This window comes from Elgaria multicarinata, chromosome 2 (genome assembly GCF_023053635.1).
Source record: "Elgaria multicarinata webbii isolate HBS135686 ecotype San Diego chromosome 2, rElgMul1.1.pri, whole genome shotgun sequence".
In the NCBI taxonomy this organism is placed as follows: domain Eukaryota; kingdom Metazoa; phylum Chordata; class Lepidosauria; order Squamata; family Anguidae; genus Elgaria; species Elgaria multicarinata.
Genome location: NC_086172.1, coordinates 17433951 through 17450049, shown reverse-complemented (window position 1 = coordinate 17450049; position 16099 = coordinate 17433951). Strand labels below are relative to the sequence as shown.

The 16099-nt window shown below is 42.7% G+C and overlaps 1 protein-coding gene across 1 annotated transcript in view; it reads left to right on the top strand.

Annotated features, from left to right (window-relative positions):
* The window catches only part of ACADL (acyl-CoA dehydrogenase long chain), a 30861-nt gene extending 15780 nt beyond the window's left edge, over positions 1–15081 (top strand). The window contains exons 6-11 of the mRNA XM_063116084.1: positions 407–571; positions 2000–2101; positions 5205–5318; positions 9664–9791; positions 12415–12501; positions 14380–15081. Coding sequence (XP_062972154.1) covers positions 407–571; positions 2000–2101; positions 5205–5318; positions 9664–9791; positions 12415–12501; positions 14380–14473 — 690 coding nt within the window. The 3' untranslated portion in view covers positions 14474–15081. The remainder of the gene's footprint in view (positions 1–406; positions 572–1999; positions 2102–5204; positions 5319–9663; positions 9792–12414; positions 12502–14379) is intronic.
* Positions 15082–16099: the final 1018 nt, after the last annotated feature.

The following is a 16099-nucleotide window of genomic DNA, read 5'->3' as shown; positions in this document are numbered from 1 at the left end:
AGAATTACTTTGGAGCGCTGTGAGCCTCTTTGGTGTGCATCTCTCTTGGTCTTTATGGTGTGGGTTAGTTGACAATGGGATAATCTAAAGGATCTTGCCTTAAGGCACAGGGTACGGTTTGATTCCCTTTGGGGGTGTTCTGGATCCTATTCTCCTATGAATAAGAATTCAAAGTGATCTCGATTAATCAGAACTAGCCTGAAAACAAGATAGCGTCCAGGAACAAAAGTTTGCACGGAGAGAATTCAAGCGTTACAAAATAGGGGATAGCTAGCTACGTGGTAGCGTGATTGTGATGGGTTCCACAGTTCACGGCTGTTTTGAAGCTCCTTAATGAAGCCGCTGCATCCAAGATAAAGCAATAGCAGTTGCCCACACACCTTTCATGCCCTCTGCTTCATTCCAGGTGTTCATTACTAATGGCTGGATGAGTGATGTAGTGATTGTTGTTGCTGTTACCGACCGCGAGGCCCGCTCTCCTGCTCATGGCATTAGCCTCTTCCTAGTAGAAAATGGAATGAAAGGATTCATCAAAGGGCGTAAGCTTGAGAAAATAGGACTTAAAGCACAGGTGAGTCCCAGGAGTGCCTAGCAGTCCAGGGCTGCCCAGCGTGGTGCCTGCAGGCACCATGGGGTCCGTGGGCACCTCCAGTGGCATCCGCAAAGCTCTTCATTCCCTGCCCTCTTCAAAAACACATTTTAATAACAAATTGAACAACAGTAAGGTGCCTTGTTCGTCTTCCTGTTTCTGAACCTGCCTGTTCAGTGGGCAGGAAGAGGAAGCAAGGCAAAAGGGGAGAGAAAGAGTGAGGCTAGAAGTGGGGAGAAACAGCAAAATAAAGGAATGTGAGGGATAGAAATATCAGGCTAGAGGCTGGGAGTGGAGAGAGGGGGAGAGAGAGCAAAGGGGCAAGGTCTCTGGATGGAAGAATATGAGGTGGGCCTGGAAGCCACTCTTTCCATTTCCCCTTCCTTCCTAGCCTCTAACTTTGCTATTTCTCTTGACTAGCCAGGCCTCCATGGCAGCCATGATGTGACTAGCCTCATCCTCTGTTGGAGCCATTTTGTGGTGGTGCCCACATCAGTTTCTCAAATTTCCAAATGTGCCCACAGGTCCGAAAAAGTTGGGGACCCCTGTAGTAGTCACTGGGGCTTGTTCAGACAACATGCTAAGCCATGGGTAGGCCACTACCCCTATTGTAGCAAATTGTTAGTGAGCATATGTAAACCATTGGTAATGTAGATGCCAAGGTTAGGAATGGTTCACACAATTATTTATTTATTTATTTATTACATTTTTATACCGCCCAATAGCCGAAGCTCTCTGGGCGGTTCACAAAATGCTAAGTCAGGGTTCACATGACACACTAAGCCATAATGTTTAAGTCAACATGCTTAAGCACCATGGCTTAGTGTGTCGTCTGAACAGGTTCACCGTAATGAATTTCGAGAGGGGTAGCCGTGTTAGTCTGTTGCAGAAAAAACAACAGCCTTGTGGCATCTTAAAGGACAAGTGTGATCTCTGAAAAGAGCCAACACAACTTGAGGAATATTTATTTCAGATCTTAATTTAATTTATGACTAAAATACCCAGCAAGCCGGGTTTACTTGGAAGATGCCTGCAAGTGCATGCATCACACAAACGAGCAGTTTGCCTTGTACAGTTTCCAAAGCTGTTTTTTTTCCTCACTCCTGGAAACTTTCCCTTGATGATGTTTCAGCGCACGGGTTGATATAGTGTGATCCCCCGTGCGTCTCTTTGATGTTAAAAGTCACACCCACCCCACTGCTCACCACATGTCAAGACAACATACAAACATGGTTCCTGCTGTTATGGCTCAATTTACTCCCTTAGAATTACTCCCCACCAGCAAAACCCCAGCACAGTGCATTGATCAGGCGTGTAAAAAGGGAAGGTCCATGGAACGAACAGAAATGGGGATGGGAAATGGTGGTGGCAAATACCTGACTTAGTTTTCTGCATGTTGTTTAAAATTAGGACACAGCAGAGCTGTTTTTTGAAGATGTCCGTCTGCCTGCCAGTGCCTTGCTTGGACAGGAGAACAAAGGCTTCTATTATCTAATGTCAGAGCTTCCTCAGGTAAGAGAGAGACAAAGCCACGCTGAGACATAAAGCCACACTGAAGGATTACACAAAGGCATTATTTGTTCGTTGCAGCAAACTGCCAGCTACAGATTATGCCGTGTGACATTTGATCTCTAACACAGGATGTTGACAGCCACCACCTGCTGATCTCAGTGTGGTGTTGTGCTTCTTAGCGCTAGGAATCTTACACTCAAAATTAGGTTGCAGTCTTGCTGTGTTACAGACCTGAGCTTTAAATGTAAGAAACTGCAGCTTATCGGGTAAAGGATGGCTCATGTTAGTACTGGTGTTACCGGTACCACTTATTATTAAAATAATTTTTTATTGATCATTTTTATCCTTTGGTTTGAAATTTGGATAGGATGTTGAGCAGCAGTGCTGTAGTATAGATCACAATGGCGCAACACAGTTTTTGCTTGGGGTGGGGGTGGTTTTTCAGCTGGAGGTGGGGAAGACTTTCTTTTCTCCCTATGCAGGGGCACGTCTATACGGCTTCTTTACCCCGACTTAAATGCACAGATTCGCGTTTCAGGACACATGACGCAGCCGCCCATTTGCCACAGTGCCGGGTTTTTAACCGGATAATGCGCAGATTCGTAGTTGCAATTTACCACAGATTTTGATCATTCTTTGACTTTGCACTGCATTATACGTATGTGTCGTTGGGGGAGTGAAATCGAATTTTGAGACGTGGGCATAGCTTTGAGGGCAGCACAAAGTGATTGGCTGATTTCCTGCCTGCCCACCCATCGCGTCACCCTCTGGCTGCCTTGTTCCTTCCCGCCAGTTTCATTTTTAATGATATGAATCTGTGGAGCTCTGTTTATAAAATTAAAACAAAAGAGGGGGGAACGGGAAGCCAGAGGGAGGAGACGTGTTTAGTCCCCCTTTTGCACCCTCCTCTGCTGCCTTGTTCCTTCCCACCCCTCCCATTTTTCTCTTATAAGAATCTGCGGAGCTCCGCAGATAAAACATTAGTGTTCCATAGCTGCGTACGTGCGCATTAATAACTACCCTCCCCACCCAAAAAAAGGTTCACGCCCAGCGGAGCAACTTTGCTCTGCAAGGGCTCTCCTATGACTGCATACTCTGAGCCAGTAAATTCAGGAGATAAATCGCTTTTGCTTCTGCAGTGTGACGCTCTTTGCCTAGATTTGAATCTACGAAAATTTGGGTTTATATTCAATGAGGAGCAATCTCGTTGTAGTATAGATGGGGGCCAGGTCAATGGAGACAGCACTATCTCCATTGACTTCCATAGGGGGGAAATAAAGACTAATGTGGTGGGAAAAACCTACCTCCCAAAGAGACAACCAAAGAGACAACATTCCCCTTGCTGAAGTAAGTTCCCGTGCATTTTTTTTATTTCTGCACGCACCTATAACGAACATAGCAGCAGAATGTTTCAGCAAGCAACAACCCTGCCTACCTCAACCGAATAGCTAGAAAGAAACCCCACCAATCACAGAGTCCTTAAAATTCACTTGAAATCAAACGTTCTTAACCAACTGTCAGAAAGCCAGGAAGGAAGAAGCAGCGGAATTTTTGCCTGGGATGATGTTTCAGTGTCTCGGCGTCTCCTTTGCTCTCACCCGCTGCATTTCGTACTGTGGGAGCACACAAAGAAAAGCCTCCAAGGAAGATCTTAAATTATATAGGCTCATATGGGAAAAGAGGCCCTTCATTATTATTATTTGTAACATTTATATACTGCTGAACATGATAGAATCTCTCAGTGATTCACAAGTTTAGATATCCTAGACCCAGATTGTTTAGGACTTTAAAAGTTAAAAGTTACTTTGAGTTGGATCTGGAAACCAACGATATCTCTGATATGGTAACTTTTTCTTTTCTGACATGGTGACATTTTCTCATATGTAAAAAGGCCTGATAAAGTTGCTATTCTTAAGAACTCAGTGTTAATATTAAGGTGGTGTTCCTTTGTCACAGGACCCATATTATAGAATCCCCTGCCTCAGAAGTTTTCCCTTCACTTCTGGTCTTTTACAATCAGGTGAAGACTTTTCTGCTTAGGCAAACATTTGTCTGGCCTTCCGCTTGTCCCTTCCTGCTTCGGAATATTTTTGGGTGTTTTTTGCTTTGTTGCTTGGTTCATTTTATTAGATTCTCATTGTTTTCCTCGTATTTTCTTGTATTTCTTGTTTGGAGTGAAAAATGGAATGAGCCCTGTAAAAAGGCTAACTGCTCGGAACGACTTATGCTGCTGAACAAATATTTAACACGGGTGGGCAAGGGGTGACCCCCGCTTCAGCCCCTGCCACCATTCAACATTATAAAAAAAATTGTCTGGAGGACAAAAATGGCCACTGGACCTCCCGAAGTTTTCCACCCCTGATTCAATGCGTAGGACACCAACCACTTCAACAGTTCGATATATAATGACACAATAGCATTGTGCAGGCAGTCTAATCCTATAGCCTGTACATGTGATTGTGTATGTGGGGGGGGGGGGATGACAGTCATGTTTATTGATCCCTCTCTACTGCTAAATCTCATAGCATTCTGCGTTTGGACTTACCTACACACTTAAACCCCATATGCATAAACTATCCCTTAATTTGTCTAGGGTATATATCACATATTTGGAGCCTGCATGCATGGTGATATATGTACATAGACCCTGGTGCAGACAAGACTTCAGACCTGAGGATTCAGAAGGGCAAGGCCACTGGGTGCCATCTGCACCTCCACTGCCATGTTTATAAACTCCATGATTTGACCATCTGCATAGAGATTAGGATGGTGTTGCAAGCCGTTACAATAGATATAATGATTTGCATCTGGGTGTAAAACTTATGTAGCTAAGTTGAACGATTTGGGGGCTCTTCTCCACCCCACCCCAGTCTAACATTGTAGACTCAAAGCTCAGCTGCAAAGCAAAAAGTAAAATAATTGCTGAAAAGATTAGCAGCTAATTCAGATTGATGCCCATTTTTAAAGACCGGACCAGTGAATGCCAGTGGTGCTGGGTCAGGGCAATACCTGATGAAGGAATGTGTACATGTAAAGAAATAATGAACGTATTTTTATTTGGTAATGAGTATATCTGAGAATGCTTTCCCCCATATCTCTCAAGGAACGGCTATTGATTGCTGATATGGCTATCGCCAGTTGTGAATTCATGTTTGAAGAAACTAGAAACTATGTTAAGCAAAGGAAAGCGTTTCGAAAAACAATTGCACATTTACAGGTGAGTATTAGGCCCTTTCTACCACCTAAGGATTATCCCAGGAAAACGGAGGGATCATCCCTTTGTGCTTCCGGGATCCCTTGCGTGTCATTTGGATGCACAGGGATGATCCCAGGATTTGGCATGGTGTACATATGCCATTCGGGATATTTGCTTGTCCTGCAAAGTATTTTAAGTTATAATCTATGGATCCTTTCCAGTCTGGGTTTCAGTTTATGGATGGAAACAGTCTCTTGGTAGAAAACCTGTACTGAGAACCAAACATGGGGAGGGTGTCCCTGTTGGTTCTGCTGGAACTCTGAAGCATTTGATACCATTGGCCATGGTACCCTTCTCAGGTGTTTGGTTAGCATGTGACTAGAGGGCACGGTCTTGTTCCTAGAAAGTGGTGCTGCTGTGGGGCTATTGCTCAGCCCCATGGTTGGTGATGTAGGGCAGCTTTCCCCAACCTGGGGCCCTCCAAATGTGTTGGACTACAACTGTCATCCAGACCCTATTACAGAATTGCAGCTCCCAGAATTCCCAGGGGGTGAGGGAGCAACTTTTAAAACTAGTTTGTCTGTAGTGCACAGTTCTGTGTGTGGAATTGAATTTTTCTCCAGTCTGCTGGCTCACAAAAGCGCAAGAAACCCATTTGCTGGAATTATGACTGATTTCCAGTGATCCCAAAGATATTCCTTGGAAAATGAACATAGCAGATGCCTGGAGCTTCACTGGCATGCCACTTTGAAATGTGTCCAGCGGCCTGGTAAAAAAGGTTTTGGAAAAAAATGGGAAAATGTTTTTTAAAACAAAATGGGGTGGGGATGTGGGGTGGGGGGGATGTGGGGTGGGGCTGCCTGATAAGCTTATTGGAGGGTGGAGAGTGATTGTGAGGGCAGATGGGCAGGGGGAGAAAGGTTTACATGGAATTCTGCTCCCCTCAAAACCACCATCAAATCACAGATTACAACTCTTGGCATGGACCGAACCATAAAAGCCATTCAGCACTTTCCATTGCTACCATGGTCCAAAAATACGGCTCAAAGGCACAAATTTTCATGACCATAGAAGATTCCCACAAAGCACCATCAAATCATAATTACAGCTCTGTGTCAACAGCTGTGTTCTGTGATTTAGTGGTGGTCTTGTGGGCATCTCATGTAAAAATCATGACGAAGCACAAGGATCTCAGTCAATGTTTTTGTGCCTTGTCAGCACTAGCAGGCACTTGTTCTTCGTCGTGGTCTCTGTGCATCAAAGATACGGGCTCTGTGCCTGCACGGAGCCTCGCTTCAGGCTAATGAAGCTTCTAGTCTATAGCTAATGGAAAGAAAGATAGTCAGGAACCCCTCCCCAGCCCAGGGACATGCTTGCTAGCACATGGGGGAGGGGTTCCTGCCTAATTTCTTTCCATTAGCTACGGACAGTTCCTGAAGTGAGGCTCTGTGCAGGCCCAGAGCCCGTATCTGTGAATGCACAGATGACAGTTCGAAGAACCACAGTTACAGGTAAGCAACTGGGTCCATCTCTGGTTTTCACTGTGTAGTTTATAGACAAGAGTGTAAGCTTTAATTTGATGGTGTTTGTTTTGGGGAATCCCATGTAAAAATGTAACTTCATGATTATCCATCTTTCATTTACTAGATCCTACTGGCTATGCCCTCCAACAGTCAGTTTAGGGTTGCGCCCACAACATTTGTCAGAGTTTCAAATGGGCCCCGAAAGGTTGGGGACCCCAACTACACTGAAGCCATGAAAACGACATAGCTTTGAGCCTAGAAACTTTATTGCGATTTAAAAAACAATTCTTGCTGACTTCAAACTGACAATAGATAGATCTTGGAAATTAAAGAGTGTGAGGCCTCTATGAAGATTGCTGTATTGTTCAGTCTGAGACAATGTTTGTCTATACAGTGCACCCTCCCCAACTTTCCAGTTTATTTATTTATTTCAACTTTGAGAACTACATATTTTAAAACTTCCATGAATGTAAATTTTGGCCCAGTTCTGATCTTCGATGGCAGTAGCACACATCTTAGTGCCCTAAAACAAATGCTTAACATCAAATAGGGCACAGTTTTGAGTGTTTCCTCAGCTATGCCTCCTATCTCTACTGGTTTAATTCTTTCGACCGCCTGGCATTTTTTCTTTGTCAACTCATTTCCTTTTGGTTTAGGGACCTTCCATTTGACACACGTGTCTGTACCTTTGGCACATGCCCATGTGTCTTGCTGCACTGGCTTTAGCAAATATTTTTCTAGAGTGCACATTGTAATCATATGTTTAAGGCCTGCATGGAAGTATGGGTCAGTTTGGCTGAACTCTGAGGGCGATGCTTTTTATGCACAGTGGGAGAACAGGACTGCACTTGTCTGCCCCGGTCCATCGCCACATCCTGCCTTATTGGATGTCTACATATCATTAACCCACATTAAGTCTAGGAAATAACCATTGGATCATTTCTGATCTAGGCTTGACTTTATTTTCATGCGTGTACAGCACAATCCTATGCATGTCTACTCAAGTCAGTCCCATTCAGTTGAATGGGACTTTCTCCTGGGCAAATGTGTATAGTATTGCAGTCTTGTATACTGACCTGGGATTAAGCCTCATGGAAGTCACATCTTTTAGTTGAAAGGAAATGGCTCTCTTCCGTTATCTTGCACTGACCACATTCACTCATGCGTTCACATAACATGAGGGAATGAGAGAAGCTCAGAGGTACTTCTAGTGTCCTGGGCAGGAATGTTTGGAAGGGAAAGGTGACTGGAATTCAAGCATGCATTGACACTCAATGTACTCCTGGAATTTTGGTTTCGGCTGGAGTATCTTTCGTGACATCAGAGAAGTAAAGCAGAAACCACCAAACATAAGCCTGTATATCTGAGTAATATAGTTAGGATGTAACAAAGTGCACACCCAGGACTAGGTCTGGAAAGAGGAGTGGGCGAGGTCCCTCTGCCCCCTCCGCACACCCCAATACAGGCAAGGAGCACTTTCTGTTTTTAAAACAGATTTTACTAGGACAGTAGGTGCACTGTGAAGTGAAGCACTGGCTGGCTGCAGCTGTCCACCGACTTCTGGGGAAATGAAGATGCCTGTTGGTTGCAGCCTCACCCTGCAGTTCGCTTTGCCGTGTGACTGCAGCCCTAGCAAAAGTGTTTAAAAATAAATAAAAGACTGGTAATCGGCTCTCTGGTACCTACGGGCCCCAACGTTTGCTCCACTGCAGTGCTGATGCTGAGTCTGTACATGTGTTATATATTGTGCATGTAATATTTATTATTTATTGTGCCAATAAACTGAGACTGAATCCTGGCAAGACGGAAGACCTGTGGGTGAGTGGTTCCCGAGTCCGGGAGACAGGCTCATTGCCTGTTCTGGATGGGGTTGCACTGCCTCTGAAAGAGCAGGTTCGTAGTTTGGGGGTACTCTTAGACCCATTTCTGTTGTTGGAGGTTCAAGTAGTCACCACGGCTCAGAGTGCCTTTTGCCAGCGTCGGTTGGTTCGCCAACTACGGCTTCTCCTGGACAGGGATAGCTTGGCCGTGGTGGTACAGGCATTGGTAACCTCAAAATTGGATTACTGCAACGCGCTCTATGTGGGGCTGCCCTTGAAGCTGCTCCGGAAGCTGGAGCTAGTGTAGACTGCTGCAGCTCGGCTGTTGTCTGGAGCTGCCCCTTTCCAGCATGTAACTCCTCAGCTGAGGGAACTGCACTGGCTGCCTATTTGCTACCGGGCCAGGTTGAAGGTTCTTGTACTTGTGTCCAAAGCCCTAAACAACTTGGGACCAGGATACCTGAGAGGATACCAAGATACCAACCTGCCCGGTCACTGAGGTCATCCGAGGGCCTGCTCCTGGTGGTTCCACATAGATCCATCCTCCGATTGGAGTCCACCAGGGGAAGAGCCTTCAGTGTGGTGGCTCCCCTCCTATGGAATTCGCTGCCTCTGGAAGTCAGGCAGGCTCCAACCTTGCACTCCTTTCGATGCCTCCTAAAAACATCTTTATTCCAGGAAGCTTTTCCTTAATATGCAGCCTTGAGTCTCTGTATTTGCTTCTTTTAAAATTAGTTTTAAGTGTTTTTATTCTGTTTTTATTTTCATTTTATCTTGTACACCGCTCCGAAATTTTTCAATGGGGAGCGGTATATAAATATTCTAAATAAATAAATAAATGATTAGATAAGCCTATGTTGCTGATGCATCACAGATACCTCTTTTGTGATAAGAGTTGGACTGTGTTTAACATACCTTGTGGCACATACTGTTTCTTCCCGCCCCATTAAGATGGGAAGATAATTTCTTATAAAAATGTTTTTCCTCTTTTTAAAAATGTGGTTTTTCTTTCCAAATTGAAAGACCGTGCAGCACAAGCTGGCAGAACTGAAAACGGAAATTTGTATAGGTCGGACATTTTTGGATAGCTGTCTCTATCTTCACTCAGGGAAACGCCTGGACTCAGCCACTGCTTCGATGGCCAAGTACTGGTATGTGTATTAAACACACCTTTATCTTTCTGTATATTAAGTCTAGATTGAACAGTCCTGTTGAACATAATCTGATGTGGTTGTCAAGAGTGAGGGAAGCCCGCCTTATGGGGTACAAGGAGTTACCTGGGGAAACTCAAAGGCCTCTTATCCTTTCTCCAGTTCACTCCTGTTCAGGTGTGCGTGTGTGTAAATGGGACTAGATGCAGACCAGAGCAGACTTTTAATAGGATTTTTAAAAATAGAAAAGTAAAGATTCGTAAAATTATTAGGAAAATGCAAGGGATAATAGTAGGCCTGCTTGTTAAACTACTTTTAAAAAAAAACCTAGCTCTGGGTAGAGATGACAGGGGAATTTGGGTGGGGGATCAAGCTTGATGAGCTTTCATCAGTTTAGTCCTGGACTCCGTTCAGTTTTCTTCCAGCTGGCCCGAGTCTGTGTGCAACGAATTTGGCCAGCTGGTAGAATTTGTGTAAATTATTGCTTGTTGCTTTAAAAAAGCATTTGCACAAATTATGGCTGCAGATTTGCACATTTTGCACATATTACAGTTGTGATTTGCGCAACTTGTGTGAATTTGCACAATTTACAACCAAATTTTGCATACATTAAGCAAATTATGACTGCAGTTTGCGCATATGGTGCCCGCAGGCACTTCGTTGGGGATCCTAGGGAAATGGTGATTTTAGAATAAACAACAGGTTAAGTGCCCAGATTTGGGGGGAAAGTTCATGGCGTGGAATGCAAATGCAAACTGAGCTGGGGGCTCCGGGGAAATCCAATGAGCCCCCAAAGGGCCGATGTTCCCATGACAGCTATCCCTAGCTCTGAGTGCTTTAGTGGTACAGTAGCAGTTAGGCCTTTCCCAACACCAGCCTTTCCCAACTTAGCACTCTCCAAATGCTTTGTACTACAACTCATCGCAGCCCCAGCCAGCATGACCAGTGGTCAGGGATGGTGAGAGTCATAGTCTGAATCATCTGGAGGGGTACCAGCTTGGAGAAGGCTGCAGCAGACACTCTTGATATCTGCACTGTCACATCCCATGTAGTAATACCCAAAGATGCTGCATTGGGGGAAGAATCCTGATATTATAGTGTGATTACTGAGAGAATGCGTCATCTCCAAAATAATACGGTATCATGTAAGGGAGTTGATACCAAATGAATAGTAATACTATAAACTAGTCTGGATGCTAGATAAATGGATGGATAGTTGGCAGTCCTCGAGCTGCTTCCTAAAGGTGATTTTACTATTCACTTTTTGAGGTGGGGAAGACAGTCACGTTGATCTGAATGTCTGCATGAGCCTTTCCAAAAAAAAAAAAGGGTGGTGGGAAGACTACAGTATTAAAATTTCAAGTTCCACAGTAATACTTAATTACAGAGCTGAAAGGCTTTAGAGAACCATAACATGATTTTACAAAAAAAAAAACCTGTTGAAGATTTATCAGACAAGTAGTTCTGTATAACTTACTGTTTAAATATAGGCTTCATATGTAACCCCAAACACTTTTTTCTGAAACTGAGTTTGGGATGGAAATGTTGCCCACTGCCATATTATACGAAACCCTGACCTGTGCTGCCTCTTATAGCTCTATTTTTCATTAGCCAGAAAAAGCCCCTGGGTTGTTATTGCTGTTACATATTAACTTATGTTTCACTGGACAAAGTTAGACAAGTAAAAACATCTAAGGTAATACTTTGTACTGATGCCAGATTAAATTAACTACATGGGTGAAGGAAATCAGATGTGAGATTAGAAAAAGAGCAGAATTACTATTTTTTTGAGTGGAGGAGACTATATACCAGCTTCTGACTTGTGAATACTATTGAAAGAGAAATGCAGACACAGATAACAGAATCCAGATTTGATTTCCAGTAAGGCACAAGAATTTTGGGTTGAATATCTGATAAGGAAACAACTGCATTTTGCCTTTAAGTAAAGGAAACTACCATTTGTCTGCTGAAGTACTGTGCACTTATTCAGTAGCCTTTCCTGGAATTTGCAGAATGTTAACTATTGATGTGGCCACATATTTTTGGTACTGCAACCCAAGAAGCCCATTTTATCCAATATAATTTTAAAAATGACTTTAAACAGGGTTGATTCTCTGTATGGTTCTGTTGAGCTTGGTATTGTCTATATTCATGTAGAGCTGTTCTGCTTTTACTGCTGAATGGAAAATGCTCCTAGTTCCAGAGAATTTGTGAATATTCTTAAACTGGTGTTGAAAACATTTTGATTTAAATGCTGATAAATACCAACCAAGCTGTGTTGCCTAGACAGTGCTTTGAGCACTAAGGGAAACCATTACATAAAATTGAGCTGATGTTGAATACTAAATGCTGTAGCAACCTGCATTTGAAACCAGTATGATTTTGAACATTACATGAGTTATTCAAAAATTGTGGAACACTTGGGCATTTTTGTTTTGTTTTGTATTACAACTTGACATATTAAAAAAATATAGCTTTTAGTGCATTGTTTTTTAAAATAATTTAGTGGAGAATACCATGTTTCCTTAAACAAAGCTGGTTCATTATAAAATCTAAATCAGATTGCCTTCTGGGCATAAAAGCTCAACTGCTTTGGAAACAAACTTTCCCCCTTCCATTTAAGGGCTTCTGATCTCCAAAACAACGTGGCTACTCAGTGCGTCCAGCTCCATGGAGGTTGGGGATATATGTGGGAGTATCCAATTGCAAAGTAAGTGACTGCTTTTTATCCTCACAATCATGCTATTTTTTTTAGAAAACGGATTGTCAGTACAGATGCTGCAACTGTCTTTTGCTTACAGCTTATTCTACAAGAGTGTTGAATATTCTTTAACTACAAAATGTTGATACAGAAGTTACAAACAGTGAAATGAAAGGACTATAACTTTGAGAGACTAAATTTCCTTTATGAGTAGTTTGGGAATGTTTCCTTGTTTATTTATTTATCTATTATATTTTTATGCTGCTTCTCATATTAATAAACAAGACAGTCCCTGCCTTCAGACTTACAATCTAAAAAAACACAACACCCAAGGAAAAAAGAAGAGGGAGGAAGAGGAAAATTGAAACAACTGAAAATTAAATACCACCCATTCAGAATAATTGAGAACTGAAACTTAAATACTCATGAGAGTTTTCAAACAGTTTTGGAGTGGTTTTTTTTGGTTTTGTTGTTGTAGTTGTACACATCTCGCATGTATCTACTTCTGCTCTCAGCTTTTGCTTTTTTCAATAAGCAAAGATGTTTATACTTATTAGTGTGAAAATAAACCAACGCGAGGCAGGAGTGATAAAAAGTCTTGTTGAGAAGTTAGCATTTCAGTGCCCTACACTGTAGGCCTACAGCGTAGAACTGCCTATTCATGACTGCCAGTCATGTTCCTACTAGACCGGTGCAACACTACTGCAGAAATTGGGCTTCTGTAGCAACCACATCAAACCCAGATTCTGCAACAAGAATAAATTATGCACTTTAGACAATTACAATTTGGACAAATGTAAGGTTTCTTTGAAAAAGCATCTAATGCAAGCAAACTGCTTAAACATGTTGCATGCTGGATCCTTCCCCATGGCTATCTAAACTTTGTGTTTTGTTATCATATACAGACTTCAGAATTTAGCACATTAGAAAATGCTGGAGCAATTTTTGTTTCTTGTGAGATGTTAAAAGCTGGCAGCAGATGCATACAACTGGTTGCTAAGCCACTGGCAAGGAACCAGTAGTGGCAGAATTTTAATGTGCTTTTCCCGATTCAGTTCTGACATCACAGCAAAGTTACAAACAGGCAAAACCTTGGCTGCTTCAGTTTTTCAATCACTGCCCCATTCTTAGGTGCAGTGGCCTTCAGAGGTTAAAAAAATAGATCATATGTGACAAGACAAAAATGCTGCCACACAGATTTTAGACCTCATGGTTAGTACAAGTAAAGGAAGACAGTGGGCTGGTTTAAATGCCACAATATGGTATGCTATGGTTTATCATGGCAGGAATAAACTGTAGTAAGGAAGAGCGCCTAGGATCCAAATAACAGGTAGTTTCAGGTCATTTTTTGGCATCCTTATTTACTTGACTTTGGGGTGCCCTTAGACATAATTGTTGGTGTTTATACAAAATACTGCATGGATCTGATATCTTTTGGAACGTTTGGATTCATGAGAGCTGGGGTGGGGAACCTGTGGCCCTTCAGTTATTGTTGGATTTGAATCCCCATAAGTCCTGCTAGCAAGGCAAATGGTCAGGCATGATGGGAGGTGGAGTCCAACAACGATTAGAAGGGTGCAGTTTCCCCATTCTTTCCTGAAAGTCTGTTTTTTTGTTTTGTTTTTTTAAGAATTATGAATATTGCCAATTTTTAGCATAGTGTAAACAGCTCTTATGAAACCATTATTCTGCAAAAACTAACTTGCTTTTTCAGAGTTGAGAACAAAATCTTTGTTTTCAGTCTAGGAAGCATGCTTTAAGCAGCAGATATATATTACATTTAAGAGCAGTTCTGTCAATAGGATCCCAAAATAAGCATATATCTCAGTGTTACATATGTTTGTACAGGTATGTTTTTACACTCTACTAACTGACATTTTTCTCTAGATCTTTTGTAGACTCTCGTGTTCAGCCAATCTATGGTGGTACCAATGAAATAATGAAAGAGCTCATTGCTAGAGATATTGTGAGTGACAAGTAGGCATAGAGTCATGCTGAAGGATATTTCCTGAATCCCATTACTGAGCTAACATGGAATTAATTGGTGCCCTGCCCCACAAAAATGGGGAAGACAGCATGAAGAAGAGCAAACACCATTTAAATGCTGTTAAAATATTAGTAATAAGGATTATATGTTTCTCTTATTGACCCCTAATGTTTAACCCAGAGTAACTGCTAATGTTGTCTTCATGTACTACGTAATACATATTTGGATAATGAATTCCAAATTCTTTGTCATCTAAAATTGATTCCTTTGACGCCTGATGTAATTTATTCTAGTGCTAAACAGTCAGAATTAAACACATCGCATACGTTTGTGTGTGTGGCTACAGTGGAATGTGAGCCTATTTCTGACACATTTCCCTTTTTCTTTAGTATAGCTGTTATAGCAATCCTCAGGGCTATATTTGTGTATAATTCCAGAAAGCATTAATCAAACATGACAGAAGTGGGCAGATATCTTCTAATGTTAAGCAATTGCACAAGGGTATTTTTAAAAGTTCACTTGAAACAAATGTTGGCTTATTTCAACTTGCACCTATTATGTATAGAACAATAAATGAAAATAAATAAATACCACAACAGTAACATGTAGTAGTATCTTTGATATCTCCTTGGCCTTAAATAATGACTTGAAACTGTGAAGATACTACTAGTATCTGAAATGCATTGTAAGATCTGGCACATTAGATGTGCAAAATGACACCTCCTGAATGTGGTAATCATGTTTGAATGACTTATTGATGGCTGGGTACCAGAACTGAGAATAAACACTATTTCAGTGAAGCATGAAGTAAGTTAGCCATATTTGTCTTTTGCAGCAAAAAAAAAGTTGTGGCATCTAAGTATTCTGGTATAAGCTTCTGCATCTGACCAAATCCACAAAGGCTGCCGTGATGCATGTTTTAAGTCTGTGAGGTGCCACAAGACTCTTTGTTGGGTTTTGTGGATCTATTTGCCAACTGCTTTGTTCTGAAAGGGTTTACATGGGAATCAGAACACTTTTAGTCGATCGCCTCTTAACCACGTCCAAAGCATTGCAAACATAGAGGCTGAGTTCGGACGACAGCCAATCAAGGCTTGTGTTTCCCATTACCGCCCCAGTTGATTAAGCGGGTCGTCCTGTCTCAGCCAGAGCGTGGGGCAGTTGTGTTTCTCAGCAAGCGACCGATGCAAAATAACGCCCTGCTGTGTTTTGTGACAGAGCTTGGATGCGGTTTTAGAAAGGGAGTTTAAAATCTGCCATTTCTATAACAAGGACAGGGTGGATGAAGTAGCATAAGCCGCTGATCCTTGCGTGCGGCAGGAGCCTGCCTGCCTGCCTCTTCAGCGTATCCAGATAATCCACGCGTGTGTTGCGTTCCTGTGGGGTGGGGGTGGGGAGCAAGCGGTTGGTGTCTGGGTTGTGTGGGGGGGGAGGCGTGAGTTCAGGAGACGCCGGGGCTCGAGTTCAAGAACTGCCACAAGTCTGGAATTCCGAAGCAGGGAAAGACGGCGCCGCCCCCGCCCCCGCGTGATTTGCATAGAACGGCTCCCTTCGCCTTCCGATTGGGCGGCCCCCCTCCCCGCGGAGGCCCCGCCCTCCCACCCGCTCCGCCTCAACTCC